This window comes from Saccostrea echinata, unplaced genomic scaffold (genome assembly GCF_033153115.1).
Source record: "Saccostrea echinata isolate AGI-Se365-2 ecotype Australia unplaced genomic scaffold, CSIRO_AGI_Sech_v1 ptg000002l, whole genome shotgun sequence".
NCBI lineage: Eukaryota > Metazoa > Mollusca > Bivalvia > Ostreida > Ostreidae > Saccostrea > Saccostrea echinata.
In genome coordinates this window covers 25,916,547-25,944,281 of record NW_026889751.1, presented here as the reverse complement: position 1 = coordinate 25,944,281, position 27,735 = coordinate 25,916,547, and the positions used below count along the sequence as shown (strand labels likewise).

Genomic DNA, 27,735 nt, shown 5'->3' with positions numbered 1-27,735 from the left:
TTGGGATAGCGGAGGGGGGTTGCAAAGGGGTCACAAACTGATCAAAAGTAAGCTAGAATTTTAATTTAGACCCATCAATATATAATTCTGAATGGTATCTACTAGTATTTACAGTACAATATTGGGAAATCACTTAAGAGGTTAACAAGATTTAAAGGTCAACATCTTAACGATCAAAACCTATTCCTAAAATATAATGCTCTCACTTCACAACTTCCTCTCCTACAAACTTCCTGTATTTGTTATTCTTGTACAGCAAAATTCTAAACATTTTTTAATTGCCCAATCAAAATATATGAAAATACAACATGCAGGAAATTTTTCTAATCTGACACCAATAAATTGAAGAAAAAAAAACCCCACACTCTTAATTATAATTAAAGCTTAAGCTTATTTTGTTCAATTTATTGTATGATGGCTGTTTATGACGCAGTGAATCTTTCTTTTTAAAATTACAGATAATTCTTATCTACTGCAAAAATTTCACAGATATGCAGAGTTATATTCAATTCAGCTAAAACTAACATTCATAATCCTTGGGGTATGGGAGTGCAACTTAAAATGCATTAATTTACTAATACACCTGCTTGCAGTCTGCACTCTAGCAGGTGGATAATCGTCCCACCTAATTTCTACAATAGGAAGTGACAGGATTCAGTTAAGACCATTAAACTTTTGTACCTTACCCTGCTAGATATAATGAGAAACCTTGTGTACCATAGAGACACCTCACATTTTAAATTTTTTTTTTTTTTTGTTCTAAGCCAATGGCCTGAAAATTTTGCTTTAATCTAATCTTGACCTGTCACCCTTTCACACCTAGATGATTTGCTGTCTTAGCTAAACAACTAAAAAGAGATAGCTCAGCTATTCAAGTCTAAAAGCTTTTGGTTTACAAAACATAAATAAAAAGGTTTTTAGGCAGATTACTTAGTTTGCACAACTCTAAAAAGCCTTTTGATGCAAGTATTCTCATAAACAGAGAGTTCCCTTATTACATGCTAATGCTTTTAAAGATGCCCATCCTTTACCCCAAATTTGAAATTAATGCAAACAGAGGGCAATTAATGAAAAGATAAAATAAAATTTGTCAGAGTTGACAATTCATGGAAAGATATCTCCTCTTTCCATTGACAAATATAGATTCTCAAAATTGATAATAAATGTGCAGGTACACTTAAAAGCTAAGTGAATTATGATGCAATTCCTACACTTTTTTTGCACCCACAAAGACAATGTTTCTCTACTTGCAATCTTGGACACCCTTCTTTACTCATCGAGTGACCTATTATTTACAATGCACATAAGAAAAAAATATTTATAACCATTATAGCACAGGTGTGAGAAAAAAACTTGGTACTTCTGCAATCTGTGTGAACCTGACATTTGTCCAGTACTACAAAGAACAGGGTCATTGTCAAATATCTGCCCTCTCCTGAAAATAATGACCCAATGACGTGAACTGTTATGTTTGGTCATGACAATCATTGCATTATCGTGTCTAAAGTTGAAGGAACCCTGTTTTATATCTTTTTAATGCTTTGCTACAATTTCTGCCTAAAGCCATTTAGGCTGCCTATAATAGTTTCTGCTGCTGATTAAAAAATGTGTGAAATATCATATATCAAGCTTACATAAACCTTGCCATTATATATAATGCTGTATATTTTGTTGGATATGCAAGTCATCATGACATATCTTCTTTTTGGCTAGAATTCACACTTATTTGCTGGAAAATAACTATTTAGGCATTAAACCTTTGGTAAGGAAAATTGCTAGGAAGGCAATGTATCAAAATAAATACTCCTTAAAATAAGTAATTCCTGGTGGTTCCTAGCTCTGTGCGGTTAAACACCCCTTACTCCATTACCTAGCTGGTTCCTTCTATTTCCTACATTGCAGCTCTTTGACATTTTATGTCTTTAACTCCATGACTAAGATACCTGCTGGTTTCTAGCTGTTATATTACATCACTCCTACTCCAAACTTCAACAGTTTTTGCTGTTTAATGATGTCTGTATATAAACACTCCTTGTTACCTTATTTAAGTAGTTCCTGCTTCCTCTTATTTGTAATATATGAACTCCTACTATTATCCCTTACCTAAGTAAGTAGTTCTACTAGTACCCTCTTACCTAAGTAGTTCCTGCTGGTCCCTATAAACATTCCTCCTACAGGTACCCCCTTACCTAAGTAGTTCCTACTGGTTCCTATAAACATTCCTCCTACAGGTACCCCCTTACCTAAGTAGTTCCTATTAGTTCTTATAAACACTCCTCCTACAGGTTCCCTCTAATCTAAGTAGTTCCTACTGGTTCCTATAGACACTCCTCCTACAGGTATCCCCTTACCTAAGTAGTTCCTGGAGGTTCTTATAAATACCCCTCCTACAGGTACCCCCTTACCTAAGTAGTTCCTGGAGGTTCCTATAGCCACTCCTCCTACAGGTACCCCCTTACCTAAGTAGTTCCTGGAGGTTCCTATAGCCACTCCTCCTACAGGTACCCCCTTACCTAAGTAGTTCCTGGAGGTTCCTATAGACACTCCTCCTACGATACCCCCCTACCTAAGTAGTTCCTGGAGGTTCCTATAGACACTCCTCCTATGATACCCCCTTACCTAAGTAGTTCCTGGAGGTTCCTATAGACACTCCTCCTACAAGTATCCCCTTACATGTACCTAAGTAGTTCCTATTGGTTCATATAGACACTCCTCCTACAGGTAACCCCTTACCTAAGTAGTTCCTACTGGTTCTTATATACACTCATCCTACAGGTACCCCCTTACCTATGTAGTTCCTGCTGGTTCCTATAAACACTCCCCCTACAGGTACCCCCTTACCTAAGTAGTTCCTACTGGTTCTTATATACACTCCTCCTACAGGTACCCCCTAACCTAAGTAGTTCCTGCTGGTTCTTATATACACTCCTTCTACAGGTACCCCCTTACCTAAGTAGTTCCTGGAGGTTCCTATAAACATTCTTCCTACAGGTACCCCTTTACCTAAGTAGTTCCTGCTGGTTCCTATAAACACTCCCCCTACAGGTACCCCCTTACCTAAGTAGTTCCTACTGCTTCTTATATACACTCCTCCTACAGGTATCCCCTAACCTAAGTAGTTCCTGCTGGTTCTTATATACACTCCTTCTACAGGTACCCCCTTACCTAAGTAGTTCCTGGAGGTTCCTATAAACACTCCTCCTACAGGTACCCCCTTACCTAAGTAGTTCCTACTGGTTCCTATAGACACTCCTCCTACAGGTGCCCCCTTACATAAGTAGTTCCGCTGGTTCCTAAAAACACTCCTCCTACAGGTACCCCCTTACCTAAGTAGTCCCTGCTGGTTCCTATAAACTCTCCTCCTACTGGTACCCCCTTACCTAAGTAGTTCCTATTAGTTCCTATAAACACCCCTCCTACAGGTACCCCTTTACCTAAGTAGTTCCTGCTGGTTCCTATAAACACTCCTTCTACAGGTACCCCCTTACCTAAGTAGTCCCTGCTGGTTCCTATAAACTCTCCACCTACTGGTACCCCATTACCTAAGTAGTTCCTGCTGGTTCTTATAAACACTCCTCCTACAGGCATCCCCTTACCTAAGTAGTTCCTGCTGGTTCTTATAAACACTCCTCCTACAGATACCCCCTTACCTAAGTACAGGTAAACTTCGTTATCTCGACATCGACGGGGCCATCGGAAAATGTCGAGATATCCAAGGTGTCGAGATATCAGAGTTGAGAATTGACGTCCAAGATTTCACTGCATAGCGAAACAGTCAAGCTTATTATATGTACATGATATCAATATAGACTGTAGCTCAACATATTTCAGAATTCCCTCTATTTTTATTTAAAATCTAAAAAAGTTATTTTAAAAATCTTGTTTATAAAACGTGTTCTTTATCGAAATCTTTCTAAATTCACAAAGTTACAGCATTTGCGTACGTGTAACTTGCATTTTTTTCAAAACAGGATAAGAAATGCGCTCTATACACTTCGAACCATATAAAACATCCGATATACGGGAAAAAATTAAATGCAGATTATTTTTTTCTTATTTCATTCAGGAAGAATGTACATTAAAATTAATTTTTTTTAAAGAGATTGGTGTATCTAAACTAACGTAGTGTTGTTACAGATGCATGAATAACGGCTGATACGGTCAATCGTGTCGTTAATTGGATTGTTTCCTGTTGAATACATTTTAACTACAAAATATCATTAAAACATCTTTTAATTCCTTAGTTTGAATTATTCAGTGTGTTTACTATTCATTGTAATTTAGCTACCTTTTTCAAATTTCAAAGTTATGTTAGGTTTCGATGTAAATAACCGCCTGTACATTTACGAAGAATCGTATAAATTTAGCAATGATATTACCCAAGCTGAACATTAAGCAATTAACTTCTCAAACATGCCAAGGGGGCTTGGGATTCACCTACAAACACAGTCTATAGAATTAATTAAGCAGCCTGCAGTCAAAACTTAGGTGTGAAATTTTGACGACGTCGAGATACCCGGAGTCGTCCGTGCGTGACGAGCGACCCTATCTGACAAACAATTAGGTTCAGTAGAGCAGAAAATTGCCAATGTCGACATATACCAGGTAAATTTTGCTCTTGAGACTGTGAATATACGTCGAGATAACCCGGGTTGTCGACATTACCGAGGTCGACATATCAGAGTTTTTGCAAATCATTTATATAGCAAATACTGCCGGGACCGCGGAAGGACGTCGACATATCCCAGATTGTCGACATATGCGATATCGAGATACCGAAGTTTACCTGTAGTTCCTGTACGTTCCTATAAACACTCCTTCTACAGGTACCCCCTTACCTATGTAAGTCCTACTGGTTCTTATAAACACTCCTTCTACTGATACCCCCTTACCTAAGTAGTTCCTGGAGGTTCCTATAAACACTCCTCCTACAGGTACCCCCTTACCTAAGTAGTCCCTGCTGGTTCCTATAGACACTCCTCCTACAGGTATCCCCCCCCAACCTAAGTAGTTCCTACTGGTTCTTATAAACACTCCTCCTACAGGTGCCCCCTAACCTAAGTAGTTCCTGCTGGTTCCTATAGACACTCCTCCTACAGGTATCCCCTTACCTAAGTAGTTCCTGCTGGTTCTATAAAAACTCCTCCTACAGGTATCCCCTTACCTAAGTAGTTCCTGCTGGTTCTATAAACACTCCTCCTACAGGTATCCCCTTACCTAAGTAGTTCCTGCTGGTTCTATAAACACTCCTCCTACAGGTATCCCCTTACCTAAGTAGTTCCTGCTGGTTCTATAAACACTCCACCTACAGGTACCCCCTTACCTAAGTAGTTCCTGCTGGTTCTATAAACACTCCTTGTACTGATACCCCCTTACCTAAGTAGTTCCTGCTGGTTCCTATAAACACTCCTTGTACTGATACCCCCTTACCTAAGTAGTTCCTGCTGGTTCCAAGCTCTGTGATGTTGATATTACAAGCTCCCTCTGGGATTCGGGTGATGAGGTTGTAACCATAAGGTAGTGAGGCCCTCGTGTAGATCCCAGAGATTGTCTGACAATCCTGGTTGTTCCCATTACAGACACCACACCGGTCCACCACCGCACCGGATCCCACAATCCCATCACAACCAACTTTCTGGAATAGGATGTCAAAAATTTGTACTTGAATTTTAACTTCAACAATACATGGTCAAAGAAATTCTTCTTAGGAATAGCTTAAAATCATTTAACCCTAACTTATATCCAAGTGACATTATGTACAACATTTCATATGTCTTGGTGACAGAATTTGACATTGTCATTGGTAAGTTTTGTCTGCATACATGTACTCTTGCTACAACTACCAGTTAATGTCAGTTGATTATGTTCCCTTTAATGTTTTCACTTTAATTTATTTAAGGATAAGCAGGAGCACAGTACTAAAGTACATCTGAAAATGAAACCTTGTTAAATTTATAGGAAAGCCCTAAATACTGCCCTTGGATAAAATAGAATAAATGGGATTCTATAGTTAACAGGAATAATGACACAATTTGTAATGGAGTAAAGTACTCTCAACATTATACAAGACCAATTGAAATAAAGTGATTGAATTCAATTTATATTTTCCCAAGGTAAGTAAATGACAGTTATTTCTGTTCACTAGTGCTTCATTGTTTTTTGAACATTTATCCTTGGGAAATTTGGCAGGTACCCTATGTTGAAAATGAACTAGATAAACTCAATATCTACACCTTTATGAAATGTAAAAATAATGAACATTGATAATTCTCAAAAGTTCATTTAAACAATACAATACAAATTCTGAGCAGAGCCAACAAGGACCTCTGAAAAAAGATGTGGGATCAGGTGTCATGAAGGAGTAAGCATCCCCTGTCTACTGGTCACATCTGCTGTGTGCTTCTTGTCATGATTGGGTAAATTGAAAATTTCCTAGCTTATGTTTTGAACATATTTTATTGACTAAATCAAAAGGATTGGAAACAAGTTCTTACAACTTACTAGTTCCTCTCCTTAAATATATTACTACATGTCATGCAATTGAAATAGTACACAGAAATATAGATTTAAAAAGTGATACAAATGAAATATCTGTTCAATAACATAGCAAATTTAAAATCTACAGGTTTCATCAATAAATTTATGCACAGCAGCAAAAATATTTGTATTGGTTTGTAAAGGCAAATTTACATCACCCCATAATAACAAATTTGTGTCAATAGTGACCAATTCGTCAAGAATAAATAGGCGGTTAAAAAGATTATTCCTAGCGTTTGGGTAATTTCTACAGGCAAAAAAGAAATGATAAACATCTTCATACTTTCCACATGAACATAAAAAAGCTTATTTTAGACAATTCAGTGTGAAAATAATGGCTTAACAATTTGTATGAAAGATGTCAGTTAAATGATTTAAATTTCTTACTTAATCCAAAAAAAAAAAAATAAATAAAAATTCATTACTGTTCAGATAGACATTCCTTATCTTCATATCATCACATTTTACCCATACCAATTACATAGAATATCTGTGATTACACATTATATAAATAAAATCATTCAATACAAATAAAGTTTGTAAGAAAGAAATTAAGATAAACTCCAAGCTTTATTGAGGAATTCCTCTGTTTGACATGTTTTGAGCATTCCTCAACAATGGTAACTTAAAATAGACAGAACCTGACATTATTTGTAGAACTGCTATGAAACAGATATTTTAATCGGCCATTATCACAGCATATTTTACTAAACAGAAAATCCCAGTTTTTGAGCTCTCTGTGATTTTCACAGACGTTCTTTTTTTTTTTTGTTTGAAAACCTGCTTTTCAGCCCCTGATTTTAAATTATTAGTTCCATACAGTAGAAGATCAAGACCTGCGAAAACACAATACAAAAGATGACATTCTAAATGATCAAATAACAATGTGGGAATTTGAAGGAGGGAGCCGTGGTGCCCCCAACAAATTGCGATCATCATCCCTCTTTAGATTGAGCACTGTCTGACAGGACCAATTTAGTATAGCTTAAAATTACCTGTCTCCTTTATCACCTGTAGTCATCACTGATCAATTATAGAAAGACTGTTGCACAAAGAATATTTTTCAAGCTTTGGGAGAAAAAAAAAATTATAATTTGAGAAATATATTTTACACTTCTTTTTATATATAGTGTGTAGCAAATGCCTATAGCTAATATTTATGGCTGTTTTTGTATATATACATGTGTATATAGATGAACGTCAGCTAGTGTCATATGTGCCCAATCCATTTAGTATATTTTCAAAACTTCTAATTCTATCTACTTTTAAACTTCATGGTAAAAGCTCAGCTTATATTACATAGAAATACCAAGAATTCTTTGGAATCTGAAGTTTTGGTGATCAATCTTATTCTGGTATAATGAATACACTGCATGTTTTTGATAGAACTGGTTTTTGTTTCCCTGTACATTCTTTCATATTTTCCTCAGTGGTCTACAAGCTCAATTTTATTCTCAACTTAACATAGAAGCCAAATATATATTTCATAAAATGAGAATTTGAATGATTTGAGGAAAAATATGTATAAATGAAGTTTACTAATTAAGGAATTTTTATTAAAAACTTAATTCCAGTCAATAAATTAAGATATCTTTAGTGATTATAATAGTCTTGATTTTGTTTATTTTACAGCAGTTAACATTCCCTGCTTATTTAATCACAATCTTAAAGTAAAATCTATTTAACTAGAAACCCACTCCAATGATCTAATCTTCGTATCTCTGAAACCATTAACAGCCTTCTCAAATACCGGTTTAAAATGAATGCAAACTTGACTGTGCAAATTAAATTCAATGAATGCACATTCCCTTGCATATAAACCTGCAATCTATTGCACCTGTGCAAATAGGATTGAATTGCATAATGGAAATTCTTTTTCAAAGTGCTATTTTTGCTTCCCCCTCCCCTTAGCATGATCAACCTGAAAGCTTAGAAAGATGGCATGCTGATATATAACAGCTAGTGCCACCCAACTGCCAAAATAATAGGTGTTAATTTGGTAAAGATTTCATCTCCATTGTAAATCAAATAAGCATTAAGAATTATGGAGCTGCAAGAAAGAACAGTAGCTGATTTTAATGCACCTACAGGGTAGCATATATTGCATGCATTTCAGCATTACTTCAAAGAATCTGCATCTAATTGTGTTACCTCATAAAAACCTGCATTAGAAACACATAGGAAATCTATTTTCTGTTTTATAGATTTGCAGATGTGACATATCGTATTGCCTCCATCATTCTTACTGAGTCTGTCGAGACAGAATTTGATTGCTTTGATTTGCCGTACTTACTGCATGCTGGGATATATCATCACCTTTTTAGAATTTTTCTACACCAATATTTTGAAATAAGATTTCTTAAGATATAAAATATGAGCTTCAACAATTGTACAGTTGAACATCGATCGGTATCTATACAGAACATCAATATCTCAAATACCATGGATATGTCAAAGCGAGTTGGAAGTCCTAAATACTATTTCTTTTGTGTATTTTAACCTCATTATCTCAAATCCTTGGATATCTCAAAGGTTTTTCTTGGCCCCATTAAGTTTAAAATTATCAGGTTTGACTGACATGTACATTAGTATGCTATTACAAAAATATCTACATGTTGACAAACTCCATATTAATTTATATTACATATACAAATATATTTTAATAATATTACAATGTACCATATTATCAATTTTTTATTGACTGAGTGTATGTAAATGATTTAAATACCAAATGTACTAATAGTGATGTTTATATGAATCAATTTATGCATGGATAAAACTTAGAAACATTACTGAAAACTGAGGAAATTTGCTTGAAGTAGATTCTTTACCCTCTGGGCTCTCACCCCAGCCCCAGACCCCCAACTGGTTTGCCGCCCCACTTTTTTTTTTCAAGAATCCTGGATCCGTCACTAGATCTTCCTAAATATATTTTTTTTCTTTTTATTGGTAAAGTCTCTTAAACTAATCAAAGAAAGAAAATTTCTGTTGACCTTAAATAACCCGACTCTAAATACAGGGAAGACGGACCTAACCAGACTATTTAAACACAGAGCACCTGTTTGACCTAATAGTTTTGTCTCAGTGAAAGGACCCGACATTTATACAGATCCATTTTACTCTTCTTAAGAGGTTATAATGCTGTTTTAGACTCCACAGTCAAACAAATTTCTCTTTAATTTAAGGACACTCCCTCTTTTCAAAATAACTTCTCATGACAGTGGATATTTACTGGATAAACTCATGTACATAAAAACTTTTTTAATGACAGTGGGAGAAGAAATATGTTGAATGACAATTCATATAATGTCCATTTTCTTCCAATTCCAAATACCATTAGAAAAAGCAGCGGCCGTCCTTTATAGAAGAAGGGCGGCATTAAAATGTCACACCAGATTCCTTACATTTAGAAACTTAGATACCCGAATAAATGTTTTCTCTTAGAGATAAATTCCTTTAGTCTTCCCTTGTGACACTAATCTTTTGAAAAACAGAGGCTTACAAAATGCTATAAATATGAAAATTAGTAAAGGCAGGCATTTGGGTGAAAACATAAACTCAATTACAGTTCCTATATCAGGTTTTAAACCTAATCTAGGTTAGGATACAAGTTAAAAATGACATTTCTGAACAAAAGCTTGGTTAAAAAAAATAACTTCAAGACAATGGTAAGCCTCTATAGATGAGAGAGAGAGTGAGAGGGGGAGAAACCCCTATTTTCATTACTGAAAAACCATTTTTCCCTCGATCTCCATAATTACATCTTTTTATACATTTGCACACCTTAAAAATGAGAAAAATTGATGACACAGACCCTTGTGAATCTCCGAAAACAGGCAAGAAGAAACCACTTAATGGGAGTCAATTTAGAGAACCTCATAATTTTTAAGGATTCTTCATTATTCCTTTTAAAAAGATAATTACAAGTTACTCTGTTAAAGATGGATTTGTCCACAAACTACAGGATTAAGTTAAGAAGTCAAACTTTGGTCTCGAGGTAATTGTGCATTAAGTCAATGATGGGGGCTTTAATGCATCAATTCAGACACATTTACCATAGGAAACCCCCCTCTTTTTTATACTGGCATTCAAATTTCAAACAAGTTTTTTTGTAAAATTAGGTACATTTGTTAAAACAAAAAAAATATTTTCTATGATTATTTTACATAAAGCTAGAACTCTGGATAAAAAAAAATATATAATATATCAAATTTGAGTAGTGTTACATTTTTGTCTTTTTTTTGTCTTGTGATTAACTTATCATCCATTACCTGTGTGGTCTTTTAACAACACAGAAAATTGAATAAAGTGAAATCACCAAGAGAGAGAGATGAAAATCCGAGATAACCTCTATGACACGAGAAGAACAAAAGCCGAGTTAAAATTGATCCTCTTACAGGCTACAGACTGTTAAAAGCACTAAAATTACATGATAACAAACCACAAACTGTTAATTGGTTCAAAAGATGACAGTATGACATCTTTAGATGGGGTATATTGTAGGAAAGGATCGAAGAATTGAAAGGACTTGGGGGGGGGGGGGGGGCTGTGGAATGCTGATTGGATGTAAGTAAACCATGTGAGAACAGACAGACAATCAGACTAAGGTGGGATGATTAAGATAATCATTGATGACAAGCACACGCAAGCAAACACATTGCACATTTAGCCTTGCATTAATAACTAAATCAATTTATAATTATTCTTTTTCTAACACGTATATCTAGGAATGTGTATGAGCATAATTTATGCTTATATTTATTAAATATTATTTTTAATGTAATTTGAATCCATTTATTACACCATATCCTTATTTTTTTCAAAATTCACTATATTCAATGCATAATTTTAGGACTTACAAAGATACCCACTCCGTAAAATTTCATATTATTTTTAATACGCATGTACTATACTGTAATGCTACTATAGTGATCTTCCTTTCCCTTATATTTTAAATTCTGCATCTCTGTCAGATTGTGTTGTTTCGTACAGAAATTAAGTGAAAAAAAAAAAAACAGTTCCATTACAAAAAAAATGAAAATTAAAGAATTTTAAGCAGCATTTTCTTTACATGTGTAGGCACGTAGTTGGTACAACACAGAGGAATGAAAGATTACTTCAATGATAGCATACACAAAAATATTTCAAAGAAAAAAAAAGGAACAAATTTTATGAGTTTGGGGTCAAGCAACACAATTCATCACAGGACTCCTTTGTAATTACCCTGAAACAAATGAAACCTGTGACATAGTCATGCACTCTTTAATAAAAAATATTTCTCTGCTTATAACATGCTGATGTGAATAATTTGTCACCCCAATTCTACATTAAGACTAAATTTCATTATAATTCATATGATTCATAAATTCCTTAAACTTATAAAAACTTCAGAACATCAAAATTCTTTCTATGAAACAAAATTTCATTATTTTTAATAGTGTTAAACATATAAGAACATTCAATTTGTCATACTCACCAGGAAAATAAAAAGAACTGTTAGATAACATGTAAAATCCATTCTTCTGCACAATGGATGCAAAAAGATTTGCTAGGAACTTGTTAGGTCCTCCTCTACAACCCTGACATAATTATATAACTGTCTTCACACCAGAACAATTTGGTGGAAAAAGATAATAAAAGTATATTTTTAAAAACAATTACAAGAAAGCCACAGCATTTCCTCAATTGTCACAATGAATGGAAGCTAGGACTGAAAAAATTGGAATTAAATATCAAAAAAAAAAAAAAACTTCCAACACTCCAGCACAACTGCCAAAATACCACTGTCGGTTTAACAAGTATTGACAGACCTTATATGTGAGGGAGGTTGGCCAATGTTGATAACAACAATTTCTTAAAGAGCTAGCCTTCTCTACGTTTTCAACACAGGTAGACCATTGATAAAAAAAGGCAATTGCATTGTGATTGTGCACTGCATTTTTCTTGATATTTCTTCCCCCCTCTCCAGTTAAAGTAAGAGTAATTTTAACGTTGCCCTGTGTCAGTTTTTTTTTTGGTACCATGCCTTGTCTTAAGTGAAGGTGTGTTCAGGGAAGACATTTAGGATATAACGTTACATGTTCCGAGTTGTCTGAGATGAGTATTTCTTTGTCGTTACTGACTTAAGATGCCAGGTCACTACACTCCAAATCCATTTATCTTCCTCTAGCTTTACTTAGTAAAGTGAAAAAAAAAAGAAAGAAAAAAATGTAATAAACTTGAAAACAACCCCCTGAATAACAAATTTCTGAATAATTATTCTGTAAAAGGACACCATCTTCATGTATTTGTTGGATTTAATTCCTTTTACAGTTTTAAAAATTGCTGTATATCAAATGACTGCATGTTTAAAAGTACATTTTAATTGATTCATTGTTAAGGAGATAGAGCATTTAAATGGCTGCAGACATGCTTAAAATGAAAAATACTATTGCCAAAGCATCAACCTAAGATTTTTCACATTGCAAAAGCATAAGAGAGTAAATAAAATTAATTTAGTTAAATTAATTTAAGCATTATTTATTCTAATATATCGCACATTCATCGATTCTTCTCTTTTGAGAATTTTGTCTTTTTCCTACCAAGTTGAGGGTACCTGTGCATGCAAATATAATCTACAAGTTCTTTTGCATCAAATTGGCAAAGAATGCATAGAACTTGATGTGTTAAGGTTCATCTATCTTTTAATAAGAGAGGTAACTCTAACTGGGAAAATTACATTCCTTTAAAAAATTGTCAAGTTAAAAAGTCATTTCTGTCCAATTTTGCCCCACAAGGTATGCTGAAATCATGTGCATTTTAATCATAAATTCCATTTCTTTCAAAAAATCATTCGCCTGAAAGCAAAATTTTATATGTGTGGACAGACAGATGATGATCATCGAACCTTAAATTTTTCAATTTATTTTTTATTTGTTTCTTAACTATAAAGTTTAGACATTAAATAAAGGATATTTTCTTCTAAATTTGCCACAAAGTGAATGCAGTTCACTTATAATGACTCTAATTCTACACAGTTAATATTTACAGTTCCAATGGTTAAAATACCACAAGAATTGACAATATCAGGATCCTAGGCATATATATATCAAAGTATATGCAACGTACCTCTAGCTTTTTTGCCTCATCAGTGTCCAGAGTACGTATAATCACAATTTTTAGCGAGGATTTAATTTTAGAATTATTAGTGAGGGTGCTGAGATCGCTAAAATTGAATATTGCTAAAAATTAATTGCGTTTTATTTGTAATAGCTTCTTTAGTGAGCATTTTAAAAAAAGCTAAAATCAATTCTTGCTAAAAATAAAATACCAATTTTTAAGGACAAATCGCTAAATCTGTGTCTCACTAAAATTTCCACTTATACGGTATTTCATAAACTTAAGGATTTCAAACTGTGTAATTGTTTATGGTAAATATATTCCAATTAAGTTCTGAGTCAAAGACTTTTTTATCTGGAAATCAAACTGCAGCTCATGTTTGTACCATTTTGTTAACACAAAACGTCATTTAAATTTTATTGCTTTAGTTAAATTATAAACATATCAGATTCCTACAAAATACAAATGTTCTGCATTTTCAATTGCATCTGATTTGCTAATAGTTTCTGTTGTTGACAAAATTCACAAATATTTTCATGGCATAGTTCCGTATCAAATGAAAATATTTTCTTGTGTCAAATTCCAAATATCTACCTCCAAGATTAATGGTTCTCATCGCTAAATAATGCTAAAATCTTGTAAATAAACGTGGAGTCTATATATTAACCAGCCGTTTATATTTATCACAGGAACTTACAACAAGCTCTGGATGTCATCACTGCCTTGTTGAAGTGAAATGTGAAGAATTGCAAAAATCTGCAACATGCTTCCATTGTTGCACAACAAGACAAAGACCAGAAACCCTGGGTCAGATGGAAACAAGAAAAAAAGCTTTCTGGTGATACTGACAAAATCTATGACTCAAAGACATTATTTTATAACTTCAATATTCATCCAATGAGTTCCCATGCTCTCTTCATCAAAAAATGCTCACTATGCTTTCTCCTCCTACACAAATCACTTACACCTTTTTTTTGTAACAAATTGGTGAATATCGTATGAAAATTTTTTTTATTAAGTTTGAAGGAAAAAAGTATTTGCAAAGGAGTTTTTTTTTTCCATTTCTTATTATATACTGATGTATTTTGGTGAAAACGATGCATTATACTAACTAAATAATCATTTTTACAAGCTGTCACTTTTTCCAATTTCAAAGTGCCCAAAATTAATGCTTACTTGGACAAATAATTGAAAATGCAAAACATTCAAATTCATTCAAGTCATAAAGACCTTTTCCATTTGCTTTACAAAGAAAATCCTTAATTCATACTTCATTAGAGGGATAAATTTATTGTATCTTAAACAACCACTTAATTAAATATTATATTTTTCATACATCAATTCATTTCATTATAATTACGTTGAATATTTAAAACACAATTCAAAGTGAGATAATGACTTGAATAAAATACTAAAGCAAGATCTGCATGAAGACAATTGGTGAGCAAATGCCTGCATATAAATAAACAGAATAAAATGATTCAACCCTTAAAAACGTATCTATTAATTTCTTTTTCTTAATTACTAAAGTATGAAAAAATGTTATACGTACCGGGTTAATTACACTCAAAATTCATTAGTTTTACATATTCTCTTTTTAGCTACTGGATATGCATGAAGTTGTATGCAAATTATTGCTATAGAAATAAATGTAGCTTTGGTTAATGAATGACTTTATGTAATTAAAATAACAGATACATAAAAGGGTACTCTAATCAATCTTATGGAACAATGAATTTCAAACTTCTTCAAGGATACCTTTAAATCATTAATTAATAATAATGAAATGAATCAACTCAAGTGACATTCTGGCTAAGAAAACATTCTTAAATGCCATCTTCGACTTCTTCCAGCTATAACGAATGTTTAAGTCTGAGGCAATTGAAGTAAAAATTGGCCTCTTGAATTTGTCTCCAATAATTCATGCTATGTAAACTCCAGAAATTATCTGCAATGTAAATTTGCATGAACTCAGGTGTGGTCCACAGATTACATAACACCTTAGGTAAATCTCATTCATTTCAAGCAAAAGTAACATATCCCAGAGAAATGTGTCTGATTCATTGATTCCTTTCCTCTCCAGGGCCTGCATTGCTTAAGCGTTCTGGAGTACTTAGATTTCCCCTAAACTACGCAGGGTACAATTCATTGTCTTCCTGCAATCAAAATGCCAACATATGGTGAGGAATTTGATAATTTTACTCGTCATTAATAGTATTTCAAATTTATCTTGTATAAATCAGAAAATTATATGCTACATCACAGATTTTGCACCTGTATCATGTTTCTGGTATACATGAATGCATGTGTGCAACAGGTGCTTTTTGGGTACAAACAGATGTTTGCAACTTTGCATACAAATCTCAGTCAATTAATGCAAACATCAAGCTTTAGATTTCATTTTTCAATATTTTTGATTTTTTGAAAAAAGCAAATGTCTTCCACTTCCCAAATACATTGACCTTCACCTATGGCACATGACCTTGAGTCAAGGTGATGATAGGTCAAGTACAGTAACAAACTGAAGTTTGAATTAATTTTAAAGTTTCCAGAGTAACTAGTATGCCCGGGCATGACAAAAAGCTTATGATACAGCAACAAAGACAGACTGGTGGATGGATTATAAGTCAAATTGATGAATGGATGGACAGACAGACAACCTAATGCTAAAACCATTATCTCTCCTACCTATGGGGAAAAATAATGACAAATAAAACAAAATAAAAGACTCTTTAAATTTTAAGAGTATCAACAAACATTTAAGAAGCTTTGAATAATACTTATACAGATAAATATGTTAATTTCCATTACATGTGTCAATTAACAGCAAATTACTGATAAACTCAAAAACTGTATGATAGTGACTGAAAATTTGAAATTTAAAAAGTCTGAAGTTAGCTCATTTTTTTAAGGTTCTTGATACTCAGATTATAGTCAGATATACTCCAAGAACATACAGTCACTGCCAATTTTATCCTGGCACTTAAGTATCATTTCAAAGGAAACTTCCCTGGACATCCCACAACATGTGGGGTGTGATGCAGATGATAGGGCATAGACAATGATAGGGCACAAACAAAGCATTTCTATACCATCACCGACAAACAAAGGTGGAGAAAGAATGTACGTAACAAATATTTCTCACATCAGCCGTTATCTGATAATAAATACACGTTTATTGGAAAACATTTAGGGAAAGAAACACTTGAAGGAAAAAAAGATTTATAGGACTTTCAAGGTTTGAGGTGCCATTTTATTATGTAGCATCAATAAATATTGATTGAGCGAGATTACATAATGATCAAAGGATCATGGGTATTTTGAGGCAGTTTAATACCGCAAAAATAAAATCCCTTGCATCAACAAATGGGACCAAATTCTGCCTCTTGACTCTGGGTTTCACCTTTTTATTACCTCGCAAGATTCCTCCCTTCGTTCTTGTAATCTTTTTGTCAATTTTTTCAAATCAACACGTTTTTCTCTCAAATTCGGCAAAGCATTCTCCAAATATTTACTGATCAAATTCATGGAAAACCTTTCAGACTTTGGCCAGACAAATATATATGTGAGTGAATAAATTTTCTCTCAAATTCATCAGCTGTTACAACCTAACAGGTAATTGGTGTTTAATATCTTACCTTGTCAAATAATTTAAACTGGCACAATAAATTACCCCCATACAGACTGATCCAAGTCAATTCTTATAACCTCTGGTGTAATCATTTGGAAGTCATTAATCTTTAAAGTTTTGGAAATAAGTACAACTGCATTAATTAATTTCAAAGTGTGACTACCGGTACTCAGTCAAAATTTTTACTATATAGATCAAGAAATGCTTTAATAATGACTGTGAATAAAAATTGTATTAATTGGCTGATTAATTTTCTTAATTAAGAACTGTTTCAATTTGCTGAGAAAGAAGTCAGGTAAAAAGACTACGAAGGAAAACAAAAGGCTCATGGGCCACAATGCTCACCTGAGTCAACTTTAGCCTTGCTGTTCTTCAGAACAATGGCCCCATTCTATCCCAGGAGCCATGATTTGAACGAATTTGAGTCTTAGCTACCTAAGGATACTTGCTTATTTATATGAATGATCATGACCATGTTGTTCTATACAAGATTTTTTAAAAATGTCAATTCATTATAAGCGTATTCACTATAAGAGTGTTTTAATGTATATTCCCATTTACACAACTTGAAAATCCTTGTATAATTATATGACCAATCAACACCCTGCTGTTCTTTACAAGAAGTAATTAAATTTTTTTCTAAATATTACAATATATGTAAAACTTTGACACCCTATTGTGGTCCCATCCTATCTCCCATTGGGTCATGTTTTCAACAAACTTGAATCACAAACCTGGAGATGCTTGTATATTAACTTCACTAATCATTGTCCTGCTGTTCTTGCAAAGATGACTCATAAATGTAACATCTTTTCCGAAAAATTCCCACATAAAACTTTAATCCCCAATCGAAGCCCCACCCCACCTCGAAACATATTTGAATTTGCACTAATATGCTTGCATGGTCCTTGTGTTTTTCAAAAGAAGATTTTTGAAAGAATTTCCCATATTTTCCATGTAAAAATTTGATCCCTTACCCCCAGGGGTCATCATTTGATCAAACTTGAATCTACATTATGTCAGCAAGCTTTCACATAAAGGGTACTCTGTGCCAAGTTTGGTTAAAATTGACCCAGTGTTTCTGGAGAAGGAGATGATATATTGTGAAAAGTTTTCAGCTTTTGGCTCAGGTGAGCTAAAGAGGAAGAGTCATTAAAATCCTACTGTAAACATGGAAATTTACTTAGGTTATTCATCAGTAAAATAGTCACAGAAATAATTTATGGGCAATACATATTTCCATGATACCAGCATGATGAATTGTCCTGTATGGAATATGTACATAATTGTTACATGGGAGATTAATTTACACAAAAAATGTCTTCTTGCATATTTAGCCACACCCACAGGCATAATATTCTACATTTACAGTACATGTCGTAAAACAAGGTTTATATAAATATAGCAACATCAAGGGTAGCCAAATTTGCTTTTTGGTTCTTATGAGTAATTTATTAATTGACCTGTAGTACCTGATAAAATGATAACTACATATACTTTGTTATTTTACAAACATGTATATATTTTTTCATTATAAAAATGTTTTCTCTCTCTCTCTCTTTCTCCTCTTTCTCTCTCTCATTTCTATAGCCAAAGCTAACAGCTCTCTCTCCTCTCTTTCTCCTCTTTCTTTCTCTCTCTCATTTCTATAGCCAAAGCTAACAGCTCTCTCTCCTCTCTTTCTCCTCTTTCTTTCTCTCATTTCTATAGCCAAAGCTAATAGCTCTCTCTCCTCTCTTTCTCCTCCTTCTTTCTCTCTCTCATTTCTATAGCCAAAGTTAACAGCTCTCTCTCCTCTCTTTCTTTCTCTCTCTCATTTCTATAGCCAAAGCTAACAGCTCTCTCTCCTCTCTTTCTCCTCCTTCTTTCTCTCCCTCATTTCTATAGCCAAAGTTAACAGCTCTCTCTCCTCTCTTTCTTTCTCTCTCTCATTTCTATAGCCAAAGTTAACAGCTCTCTCTCCTCTCTTTCTCCTCCTTCTTTCTCTCCCTCATTTCTATAGCCAAAGCTAATAGCTCTCTCTCCTCTCTTTCTTTCTCTCTCTCATTTCTATAGCCAAAGCTAACAGCTCTCTCTCCTCTCTTTCTCCTCTTTCTCTCTCTCATTTCTATAGCCAAAGCTAACAGCTCTCTCTCCTCTCTTTCTCCTCTTTCTTTCTCTCTCTCATTTCTATAGCCAAAGTTAACAGCTCTCTCTCCTCTCTTTCTCCTCCTTCTTTCTCTCCCTCATTTCTATAGCCAAAGCTAACAGCTCTCTCTCCTCTCTTTCTCCTCTTTCTTTCTCTCTCTCATTTCTATAGCCAAAGCTAATAGCTCTCTCTCCTCTCTTTCTCCTCTTTCTCTCTCTCATTTCTATAGCCAAAGCTAACAGCTCTCTCTCCTCTCTTTCTCCTCTTTCTTTCTCTCTCTCATTTCTATAGCCAAAGCTAACAGCTCTCTCTCCTCTCTTTCTCCTCTTTCTCTCTCTCATTTCTATAGCCAAAGCTAATAGCTCTCTCTCCTCTCTTTCTCCTCCTTCTTTCTCTCTCTCATTTCTATAGCCAAAGTTAACAGCTCTCTCTCCTCTCTTTCTTTCTCTCTCTCATTTCTATAGCCAAAGCTAACAGCTCTCTCTCCTCTCTTTCTCCTCCTTCTTTCTCTCTCTCATTTCTATAGCCAAAGTTAACAGCTCTCTCTCCTCTCTTTCTTTCTCTCTCTCATTTCTATAGCCAAAGTTAACAGCTCTCTCTCCTCTCTTTCTCCTCCTTTCTCTCCCTCATTTCTATAGCCAAAGCTAATAGCTCTCTCTCCTCTCTTTCTTTCTCTCTCTCATTTCTATAGCCAAAGCTAACAGCTCTCTCTCCTCTCTTTCTCCTCTTTCTCTCTCTCATTTCTATAGCCAAAGCTAATAGCTCTCTCTCCTCTCTTTCTCCTCTTTCTCTCTCTCATTTCTATAGCCAAAGCTAATAGCTCTCTCTCCTCTCTTTCTCCTCCTTCTTTCTCTCTCTCATTTCTATAGCCAAAGTTAACAGCTCTCTCTCCTCTCTTTCTCCTCTTTCTTTCTCTCTCTCATTTCTATAGCCAAAGCTAACAGCTCCCTCTCCTCTCTTTCTCCTCTTTCTTTCTCTCTCTCATTTCTATAGCCAAAGCTAACAGCTCTCTCTCCTCTCTTTCTTTCTCTCTCTCATTTCTATAGCCAAAGCTAATAGCTCTCTCTCCTCTCTTTCTCCTCTTTCTTTCTCTCTCTCATTTCTATAACCAAAGTTAACAGCTCTCTCTCCTCTCTTTCTCCTCTTTCTTTCTCTCTCTCATTTCTATAACCAAAGTTAACAGCTCTCTCTCCTCTCTTTCTTTCTCTCTCTCATTTCTATAGCCAAAGCTAACAGCTCTCTCTCCTCTCTTTCTTTCTCTCTCTCATTTCTATAGCCAAAGCTAACAGCTCTCTCTCCTCTCTTTCTTTCTCTCTCTCATTTCTATAGCCAAAGCTAACAGCTCTCTCTCCTCTCTTTCTCCTCTTTCTCTCTCTCATTTCTATAGCCAAAGCTAACAGCTCTCTCTCCTCTCTTTCTCCTCTTTCTCTCTCTCATTTCTATAGCCAAAGTTAACAGCTCTCTCTCCTCTCTTTCTTTCTCTCTCTCATTTCTATAGCCAAAGCTAACAGCTCTCTCTCCTCTTTTTCTCCTCTTTCTTTCTCTCTCTCATTTCTATAACCAAAGCTAACAGCTCTCTCTCCTCTCTTTCTCCTCTTTCTTTCTCTCTCTCATTTCTATAGCCAAAGCTAATAGCTCTCTCTCCTCTCTTTCTCCTCTTTCTCTCTCTCATTTCTATAGCCAAAGTTAACAGCTCTCTCTCCTCTCTTTCTTTCTCTCTCTCATTTCTATAGCCAAAGCTAACAGCTCTCTCTCCTCTCTTTCTCCTCTTTCTTTCTCTCTCTCATTTCTATAGCCAAAGCTAACAGCTCTCTCCTCTCTTTCTTTCTCTCTCTCATTTCTATAGCCAAAGCTAACAGCTCTCTCTCCTCTCTTTCTCCTCTTTCTCTCTCTCTTTCATTTCTATCACCAAAGCTAACAGCTCTCTCTCCTCTCTTTCTCCTCTTTCTTTCTCTCTCTCATTTCTATAGCCAAAGCTAATAGCTCTCTCTCCTCTCTTTCTCCTCTTTCTTTCTCTCCCTCATTTCTATAGCCAAAGTTAACAGCTCTCTCTCCTCTCTTTCTCCCCCTTCTTTCTCTCCCTCATTTCTATAGCCAAAGCTAACAGCTCTCTCTCCTCTCTTTCTCTCTCTCATTTCTATAGCCAAAGTTAACAGCTCTCTCTCCTCTTTTTCTCCTCTTTCTTTCTCTCTCTCATTTCTATAGCCAAAGCTAACAGCTCTCTCTCCTCTCTTTCTCCTCTTTCTCTCTCTCATTTCTATAGCCAAAGTTAACAGCTCTCTCTCCTCTTTTTCTCCTCTTTCTTTCTCTCTCTCATTTCTATAACCAAAGCTAACAACTCTCTCTCCTCTCTTTCTCCTCTTTCTCTCTCTCATTTCTATAGCCAAAGCTAACAGCTCCCTCTCCTCTCTTTCTCCTCTTTCTTTCTCTCCCTCATTTCTATAGCCAAAGTTAACAGCTCTCTCTCCTCTCTTTCTCCTCCTTCTTTCTCTCCCTCATTTCTATAGCCAAAGCTAACAGCTCTCTCTCTCTCTCTCTTTCTCCTCTTTCTTTCTCTCTCTCATTTCTATAGCCAAAGCTAACAGCTCTCTCTCCTCTCTTTCTCCTCTTTCTTTCTCTCTCTCATTTCTATAGCCAAAGTTAACAGCTCTCTCTCCTCTCTTTCTCCTCTTTCTTTCTCTCTCTCATTTCTATAGCCAAAGTTACAGCTCTCTCTCCTCTCTTTCTCCTCCTTCTTTCTCTCTCTCATTTCTATAGCCAAAGCTAACAGCTCTCTCTCATACTTTTTGTCCAATTTAACTAACATCACTATGATGTGAAGAGAAAGCAACAAAATTAATTTGTAAAAATATGTTTTGTTGAAGGATTAGCACATTTTCTACTTCACTGGTTATTCAAAGCTATCTTGCTAAGATAGCATCTTTTTTTCAATTAGGTATAATAAATGTGTTTAAAGCACTTGTATGGATTTGTCAGTTCAGAAAAGACAGAATTATATACTTGATTTAACTATACAATTTCAGTGCTGTATAATCTTAATAAGATTTGAAGGTGATTATTGAAGATGAACCATAAGAAAAAACAAGAGGCCCATGGGCCTTGAATCGCTCTTCTGATAAACTGTACAACCTATCACTTCTATTTGAAGCCTCGAAGTATCCTGTATATTTACATAAACCCTTGAAATTCCAATTCACACTCTGAGAACCCAAGATGATTCTAAGCCAATTAGTACCTGAGAGTTGGTCATGGTGACCTACTTATCACTTGTCATTCTCTGAGGACCCATCAACTAAGTTTGATGATTCTAAGCCAATTAATACCTAAAATATTTTTTAAAATTATAATCATAAAATTTTATAAGTAGGTCAAAGTGACCTACTTTTCAATTGTTTTACTCCAAGGACCCAAGTGCATCAACTGACAAAGTTTGATGATTCTAAGCCAATTAGTACCCAAAATATTTAATTAAAGCCATAAATTTTCAAAAGTAGGTCACCGTGACCTACTTTTCAGTTGCTGTACTCCGAGGACCAAAGATACATCGACTGACAAAGTTTGATGATTCTAGCCCATAAGTACCCAAAATATTTAATTACAGCCATAAATTTTCAAAAGTAGGTCACAGTGACCTACTTTTCAGTCAACCTACTCCGAGGACCAAAGATGCATCAACTGACAAATTTTGACGATTCTAAGCCAAATAATTCCTGAAAATATTAAATACAGCCATAAAATTTCAAAAGTAGGTCACCGTGACCTACTTTTCAGTTGTTGTACTCCGAGGACCCAAGACGCATCAACTGACAAAGTTTGATGATTCTAAGCCAATTAGTACCCGAAATATTTGATTAAAGCCATAAATTTTCAAAAGTAGGTCACGGTGACCTACTTTTTAGTCGATCTACTCTGAAGACCCAAGATGCATCAACTGACAAAGTTTGATGATTCTAAGCCAATTAGTACCCGAAATATTTGATTAAAGCCATAAATTTTCAAAAGTAGGTCACGGTGACCTACTTTTTAGTCGATCTACTCTGAAGACCCAAGATGCATCAACTGACAAATATTTAATTATCGCCATAAATTTTCAAAAGTAGGTCACTGTGACCTACTTTTTAGTCGACCTGCTCCGAAGACCCAAGATGCATCAACTGACAAAGTTTGATGATTCTAAGCCAATTAGTACCTGAAATATTCAATTATAGTCATATAAATTGAAAAGTAGGTCACGGTGACCTACTTTTCAGTTGACCTTTTTTGAGGACCCAAGATGCATCAACTTACAAAGTTTTATGATCATAGGACTTAAAATGTCCAAATTATGCCTCTAAAACGCTTTGAAATCGAATGCCTGCAAAGTTCAAAAAGTAGGTCACTGTGACCTACTTTTTAATAAATATGTTTTATGGCCCCAAGATGCATCATCTTACAAGATTTAATGATTCTAAGCCTCCCCGTATTCGAATTAATGACCTTAATTGTTTTAAAAAAGATTAGCCATAAAATTCAAAAAGTAGGTCAAGGTGACCTACTTTTTAGTTGACGTACTTTGAGGACCCAAGATGCATCAACTGACAAAGTTTGATGATCATAGGCCTTAAATTGTTCAAAATATGCCTCTAAATCATTTTGAAAAAGAATGGCCGCAAAATTTAAAAAGTAGGTCACTGTGACCTACTTTTGAGTCAACATGATATGAGGTCCTTAGATGCACCAACTGACAAGATTTGATGATCCTAGTCCTTATAGTGAGCAAAATATCAACATTTTAATAAAATGTAATTTTTGGTCAACTTTGAAGTGACCTTGAGACCACGCCCTTTGCCCCAGGGTAAATCCCCGTGCAAATTTTAATCTACAACATATCCTCATCCTTTTGTGTAAGTTTGGTGATAATCTGCCCAGTGGTTCTTGAGAAGAAGATTTTTTAGCAACCAGTACTTTTGTTTCTATTTTCCTAATTATCTCCCCTTGTTAAAGGGTCACAACCCCAGTTTTAGTATAAAAGGGAGCCCTTGGGCCAAGGATACCCTGTGACAAATTTGACAATAATTGGCCAAGGGGTTCTTGAGTTATGGCCCATATTCTAAAAAGTTTACGCACACCGCACACCGCACAAATGGCCATAGCATTAGCTCTTTGAGCCTTTGGCTCAGAAGAGCTAAAAAGTTTGTTAAAAAAAGGCACTTCCCTTTCACGATGTAACTATCAACAATATTAAAAAAAAGTTAAAATTAAACAGAACTTTAATTTGCACATGAAAAACATATAATGTTTAGTTGGCACACTCATGCAATCTCTGGATGAAAAGTTGAAATAATAATGTAGACCATGTACCGGTAATAAAATTAGATAAATTTGAGAAAGTGACCACCTCAAAGAGTGTATAGAAACAAGTAAACCATTGGGCCAGCTAAAACTTCCAAATACCCCCCCCCCCCCCTTTTCAGTAGCATACATTGGTTATGAGGCCATATGTCACGAATCATCAAGCTTCAGATGGAAACTGACAATTTTAACCTACTGTTTTCTTTTATCTCTTATTGGTTGTAAAAAGTGTTCATAGTGCAAAACTTTCACATATATGAAAAGTTTTCAATTTGATAGTTTCCATCAATTACACTGAGTAAGCTTGATGATTCATGGCATGGCCTCCTAAAATCAGAGCTGGTAAAAAATGCATGCAATAATTAAATCTCTTACTAATTTGTCTTAACCAAATATTTCCACATAATGACCATGATTTGGACTATATATATATATATATATATATATATATATATATATATATATATATATATATATATATATATATATATATATATATATATATATATATATATATATATATATATATATATATATATATATATACTTTTTCTGGTTATAAATAGTGCATGAAGTATGAACTTCTACATTCCCCAAAAACTGTGGCATTGCATGGACAAAACTTTACACTTATGTGAAACCTGTGACCTTGAAAAAATGAACTTGACTCAAGGTCAACATTCTCCCTTCGGTCATATCTTTAACCTTTATGTCAAGTATAAGCCTGTACATTAACCAAAATTAAAATCAACGGCTAGCTTGGAAAAAAAAACTTACCACTTCTAAACCTGGTGACCTTGAAAAAATGACCTTAGTTCAGGTCATGTATGCGTCAAGTAAGATAATCTGCAAACTGGATACAATGTATTAGAAATTAATGAGCCATATGATTTTTAACAGTCATTTATAGCATTAAAAAACTAAGTGATTGTCAAAACACATATATATTTTCTTTATCCTTTCAAAGATATTGAAGAAAAAAAAAAAAAAAACAATTCTTGTGATATATGGCCAACATTTAAATGATTTTATCAAATAATGTTCCAAAGTTTTCAAATGCTCCTTGAACATGGACCAGTTCCTTACTACACATAAATGTAAAAGGTAAAGCTTTGTATTCATTTCACAGTACAGTTGTACTTATAGAAGCTGGCCATGTGATCCTAACAGTTAAAACACAGAATCTTTGCTTGGCCTAAACATGTAAAATTCTAAATGAAACCTGAAGCTGGCATTTATCGCCTCTACTCTCCATTAAATAAAGGACTACAATCTAAACTCTCAGAGTTAGAAATAAATCTACAGGTCATTAATTGTCATATCAGCTTTGTCAGACTGGTCGGTAAATGTCCATTACATATACCGTGTCAATGGCCAGACATGCAGACACCATTATTGACAAGTCCACTGCCATTTATAAATTGTTTGTAAACAATGAAGTAATACACTTCTTACCTACTGTGTCAAATCAGGTTTATGTATATAGAGAGAGTTCATTTTACATTATGGGATTAGGAAGCATGTTTATCCTTGGAAACCGAATTTTGAAGTCTAAATGGCCTTTTATGATTAAAATGGTGTTATTGAAGTGTCAGTCAATTGAAATATACTGGGACATATACATAACATGTATAATAGTCCTGCACTGTTATTTGCTTTATATGTAGACACACAAATATTTATTTTTCTTATTCCCCACCCCCATTCCACCACCAATAACAACAACAACAACTCAACCATCTCCTCCCCAGTTTTCCCTTTAAATTCCCTTTACAATTCATCAGCATCTAGTGCATTTGCTAATATATATATATTTAGGATGGGCCACTGTAGTATTTCAGTCCATTTTGATACCTCCCTACATATTTAAACTTCTTTTTGCATGACATACATATGAGTTGAATATTTTACAATATTTTGAATAGTTAAATTCCATGTTGCCTGAGGAGGAAAATGTTGTAATTTCTCTTTGGTAGATATTTATGCATGTTCAGAAAAAAATATATACCTAAAATTCTGAATTCAAAATAAATATCTTTTTTAATGCTACAGGTATATTAAAATATTTATAGTATCAATTTTTGTTATTCTTGGAAGAATTACTGAGAACCTGGTAAGATTAAAACTCGACAGAAAAGATGTCATCATTCACTCTGAAAAATTTTTTATTGTTGAAAAAATTGCATTCTGTAAGGATATACATGTACTCACAATGCATCTTCCTTGTATGCACACTCTTTCTGTTGACTTATCATCACAAGGTACCCCGTCCCTGACTTGTCCACTAAACGTAGCGTAAAACCCATAGTACACAGCTCTGCATGTCAATGAGCACTGACGAGAGGCTGGAAAATTCAATAACAATCAAATTATACATTCTTTAAAAAAAAACACTGTGAATTTTTCTGCGTAGTGAAATTATAACAGATTCACTCTGCGCTGTCTTCTTGGGGTGGGGGTGGAGTGAAGATCAGCCTCCCTACAGAACAATTTTGGGAGAAAATTTTGCAAATTTAAGGGTCATTTATATATCAAGGTGTTCATTTTGTAAAGATCTCCTATATGTAGTTATCTGTACTATGCCTTACTTTTTGATGTTTTTGAGAATTACTAAATTATAGCATTTAGTTTAAGAACTAATTTTGAAATATTTAAGATTTTAAATGATCATTTAAATAAATCATTTAAACATGGGTCCATATTTCCATACATGTACATATCATCTACTATATGCACAATTGCATCCATGGGTAAGATTTTTTGTTCTACATACGTCATTAAAATATGAATATTGAATACTATGATGATTGCCTGACTTGGGTTTGCTTCTAGAGTGTACATCACCTAATAAGCTTAGATCCAGTAATTAAAAATAGGTCTTCAAAATTTTTTTTTTGGTTCAGCTGACACGTGCACTAATTAAGTTATCAGAAGTAACCCCCCTCATATAAAATATCTACAGAAGCCCTGTGTATAATTATTTATTTCATAATTTTTTTAAAAAGATAGT

The 27,735-nt window shown here is 34.4% G+C and overlaps 1 protein-coding gene across 2 annotated transcripts in view; it reads right to left on the bottom strand.

Moving 5' to 3' along the window:
• Positions 1-27,735, bottom strand: part of LOC133175600 (thrombospondin type-1 domain-containing protein 4-like) — a 61,809-nt gene that overhangs the window by 14,290 nt on the left and 19,784 nt on the right. The window contains exons 6-7 of one of the 2 annotated variants that reach the window (XM_061310714.1): positions 26,937-27,070; positions 5,431-5,635 (exon numbers count right to left, since the gene is read on the bottom strand). In XM_061310714.1, the coding sequence (XP_061166698.1) occupies positions 5,431-5,635; positions 26,937-27,070 (339 nt within the window). Of the gene's footprint in view, positions 1-5,430; positions 5,636-12,013; positions 12,249-26,936; positions 27,071-27,735 lie in introns of those variants that run through there. The other variant, XM_061310721.1, reaches the window with a different exon arrangement.